This window comes from Lactuca sativa, chromosome 9 (assembly GCF_002870075.4).
Source record: "Lactuca sativa cultivar Salinas chromosome 9, Lsat_Salinas_v11, whole genome shotgun sequence".
NCBI classification, from domain to species: Eukaryota; Viridiplantae; Streptophyta; class Magnoliopsida; order Asterales; family Asteraceae; genus Lactuca; species Lactuca sativa.
This window is the reverse complement of record NC_056631.2, coordinates 21,182,334-21,186,485: the sequence shown is the minus strand read 5'-3', so window position 1 is coordinate 21,186,485 and position 4,152 is coordinate 21,182,334. Positions and strand designations below refer to the sequence as shown.

At 32.7% G+C, this 4,152-nt stretch overlaps 1 protein-coding gene across 1 annotated transcript; it reads left to right on the top strand.

The window, feature by feature from the left end:
• Window positions 1-1,424: 1,424 nt before the first annotated feature.
• LOC111880068 (transcription factor MYB119) lies at window positions 1,425-3,743 on the top strand. Its single transcript, XM_023876478.1, has 3 exons — window positions 1,425-1,846; window positions 1,941-2,067; window positions 2,769-3,743. The coding sequence occupies exons 1-3, from the start codon at window positions 1,425-1,427 to the stop codon at window positions 3,741-3,743; spliced, it is 1,524 nt and encodes a 507-aa protein (XP_023732246.1).
• The last annotated feature ends 409 nt before the right edge of the window (window positions 3,744-4,152 follow it).

Below are 4,152 nucleotides of genomic sequence, written 5' to 3'. Positions count from 1 at the left end.
TTTGAACTAAAACCATATATTTTTGACAACCAAAAAACCATGTTTTTGCAATTTTGTCGATAATTTAACTACAAAATATTATTTCCATACAAGGCATTAACATTCCTTTCGTCTAGTCTATAAAAATAGTAAGGGCCAATGGAGGGTCATTTTTGTTCTTACTTACCCATTTATTATGTTAAATTGTTAATCGCTTAGAAAATATAAGGATCAAATCGTCAAGTCGGTTCTTTAATTATATTTATTTTATCTTCTAGAAAGTTTTTAGCTTAATTACTAAATTAACAATGATTGCATCCATCACCAAACCCATTTGAATCATGCAAAACTCCTTTTATTACTTAGAGGTGTCAAACACAGAACCTCTTGTTTTTATGTTTTACGTACCTGCAGTCTCTTATATATATATATATATATATATATATATATATATATATATATATATATATATATATATATATATATATATATATATATATATATATATATATATATATATATATATATATATATATATATATATATATATATATATATATATATATATATATAGGAATGAGTTCTATGGAAAACAAATAACTAGGGCAACATTTACCGGAACCAATAATCAAATGACACGTGTCCATTTCTTTCTTGACAAATAATATATTGTGGAAGTTATTGTGAAAGTGATGTGTTGTCATGTTTTCATTGGTTCAAATATGTATTGCCCTAATCATTCATTTTCCATATAACTCTTCCCTATATATATATATATATATATATATATATATATATATATATATATATATATATATATATATATATATATATATATATATATATATATATATATATATATATATATATATATATATATATATATATATATATATCACGGCCACCCATTTAATCGTATAATAGCATTTGATTGAAAACCTCATTAACTCAAAGCTTCCACACTAACACAGTAACATTTTCTACAATGCAAATGTAGAAAACTAGAAATGTAAGGATTCACATAGTTTGGAGCTTATATACGTACATCCTAGATTGATTATACATGATTAGCATGCAATTGGTAATTGAATAAGAAAAAACGAAAAATAATTCAAGAAATTGAATCAAGGCTTAATGTTCTCCCCAATACCCTCTCCTCAATAATTACTATCATTTAATGAAAAGTAAATTGATTAGAGCGACTTATGTAATTTGTTCTAGAGAGGAAGCTTAGGGGGTTATATTTACAGAGAATTTTCAGTCCGTTGGATTGACTCTGATCCAATGGATCTCGTTACAGGGAAAGGATACTTATACCTTCTATAACCATATTTATGGAGTTTTGTTAGAAAGAAGAAGAAGAAAAAGAAGGAAACAACACCAAAACTACCACTTTCCTTGATCTAAGCTATTTCCTTTGTATAAAGAAAAAATTCTTGAAGCGTATGGAAGGTGGTGGGCATGGTGGTGGCTTTCCTAATTATGTGAATTTACATAAACATCAGCATGTTCCTCCTCCGTTGACAGCCATTGGTAGGTTCTTGCAGGGTCAAAGTCTTGAAAACCCTTTTTCTCATCAGAACTTTGAGATGAACAAAGAAACATTCATCCCTTCAAATGGGGTTTGTGGATTTTCTTCGTATTCTGATGGAGGGATCGGTGGCTTGTATGATGAATGTGAAGTTCCATTAGTACCATGTTTTTCCATGGAAAAGATATTGGCTCCTGATCGTGGTGCTTTTTCAAAAAGCTATCGAAACATAGAACTTACCAACGAAGTAATCAAATCTGGTAAGAAGATGATGAAATCGAAAGGGTGTGGTCGTAAGTGTTTGATCAAGGGACAATGGACAGATGAAGAAGACAGGTTTAAAAAAAGATTCAAGTTCTTTGCTCCAATTATATATACTCTGATTTTTCATGCATGAACTTCAAACATTTTTCTCCCTTTTTGTGTGTAGGAAACTTCTTAGGCTGGTGAAACAACATGGAGTTCGGAAATGGGCTCACATCGCTGAGCAAATGACGGGTAGAGCTGGGAAACAGTGTCGTGAGCGATGGCATAATCATTTGCGCCCTGATATCAAGGTTTTTCATTTCATCTAATTAATCTGGCATATGATCACAAGTTCCCAAAAATAGTACTACGACATCCTAATACCTGTGATGGATGACTCAAATACGATCTAAGAACTGTGGATTTGGTGTATATTTTATCAGATTTTGATCTTTTCAGTTTCTCATCAGATAAAACCCTAATTTTATTACGTACACTTAATTTGTTTCTTCTTGTCAAACCCTAATTTTCTACCAAAATAATAACTTTTTTTTTTCTTTGTCATGGATCTCGAAGAGACATTCTTTATGGATATGAGTTTATTCATCTCTAGGTTTTTATTTTTATTTTTATTTTTATAAAATGAATATTCGCACACTTAATTAGCGATGAAGATCTATATGTTAAGAATGATTATATTTCTGTGAATGACTTCTAGCATTCTATCATTGTATCCGTTAATTTTGTTTTGCTACCATAAGAACAAGTTATATCCTCGACCAAGAGTGGAAAAAACCCTTTCTTGAAGACACCAAAAACCCAACCTTAGGAATTGAAGCTGGGGTGTATTTTTTTGCTTTTTATTCATTGACAAACTTTGGCAATAACACAAGTTTGAGATCTGAAATCAGAGTTTTAATTCAAAAGGATGTTGAATTGGATGCTTTTTTGCTTATGATTTGTTCCTGACAACATATATGCATGTTAATTACCATACTTCATTTTCTTGCAGAAAGATACATGGAGTGAAGACGAAGAGAGAAAGATGGTTGAAGCTCATCGAAAAGTAGGCAACAAATGGGCTGAAATTGCGAAATTAATTCCTGGAAGGACAGAGAACGCGATAAAGAACCATTGGAATGCAACAAAAAGGAGACAAAATTCTCGTCGTAAGAGCAAGAAAAACGACACCAAAAATACCAAGTCTCGACCTTCTGTTTTACAAGAGTACATTAAAAGCAAGGGGACCACTAATACTAGTGATCATAATCTAGCTTCTATTACCACCACCATGGTCGCTGCAACCCCGGGAAGTTCTACCACCATCTCCTCCGATGATCCTTCCATTAAATTCAACGCTCTTTTTACTGAGCTGCCGAATTCAAACTCTGATGACTCTCCATCTTTAGACATCACACAATCGTACGACGATGAGTTAACTTTCATGCAAAGCTTTTTCGGAGATAGCAACCCAATTAGACAGGACACAAACACAAACTCCAATCAGTCCTCGATCTACGTTAAAGATCCAAAATCCTATTTACACACTAATCCCTTAGGGTTTAGTGATAATTCTCAATACGGGTTTGGTTCATCTTCATCAATCTCCAATGAGTCCTCAGTCCACTTCAATCCAGAATCCACTTTAGACCTGACTTCCCTTGGGTTTACTGACATATCACAATACGGGTTTGCTTCATCTTCATCAATTCCTCATGATGAGAACTCAGGTTCATATTTGGACAAAGTAGATTCATCAAAAAACCAACTCGCTTCCGATGTTTACATCTCTTATCTCCTGGAAGGAGCCACTACATTGACTAACTGTAGCGACTATGGCTACCATAAAGATACAAAGAGGGACATGGTTTTTGATGCTGAACAAAGTGCTGTTTCTGGTTCTTCGTCAAACGGGAAAAAGGAGATGGATCTGGTGGAGATGATGTTATCTTCTCAGTTCTCTCAAGGTAGTAACTTTCTGATATAACCTCAATATTGATTCTTTATTTTCATTTGAATTAGTTTTGTAGTGAGCTCTAAGTTACACTGTCATCAAGATTTCTGTGTACTCTTTTTTCCCTTAAATCCCTGCAAAATTAATTGAATAAGAAACTATGTAACCTGGATTTTGGGATGTTCTGTTCAAAAATAAAGTGCAGGATTTTTTATTGTTCATAAGAAGTGCTTTATATCTTGTCCAATGTTTGCAACTTTTGGCAGCAATATTGTTTTAGCGACACTGTTTTCACTTTTGTTGACACGTTTCAAATGAAACTCAGCTCTTGTCTGTGTTGATCACCATGTAGGCATATATAAAAGGAAAAACATTGAAAGTGAAGAAATGCAAGCACCAACCTTTCTAGTTGTAATGTATTTTAGGGCAAAAACTAAAATGG

What these genes read in the sequence shown, in the direction of transcription:
- LOC111880068 (XM_023876478.1), top strand. Translation starts at nt 1,425, where the DNA reads ATGGAAGGTGGTGGGCATGGTGGTGGCTTTCCTAATTATGTGAATTTA. An exon ending in TGGACAGATGAAGAAGACAG is followed by an intron (nt 1,847 to 1,940) that starts GTTTAAAAAAAG and finishes TTTTGTGTGTAG; the next exon opens with GAAACTTCTTAGGCTGGTGA. An exon ending in ATTTGCGCCCTGATATCAAG is followed by an intron (nt 2,068 to 2,768) that starts GTTTTTCATTTC and finishes ATTTTCTTGCAG; the next exon opens with AAAGATACATGGAGTGAAGA.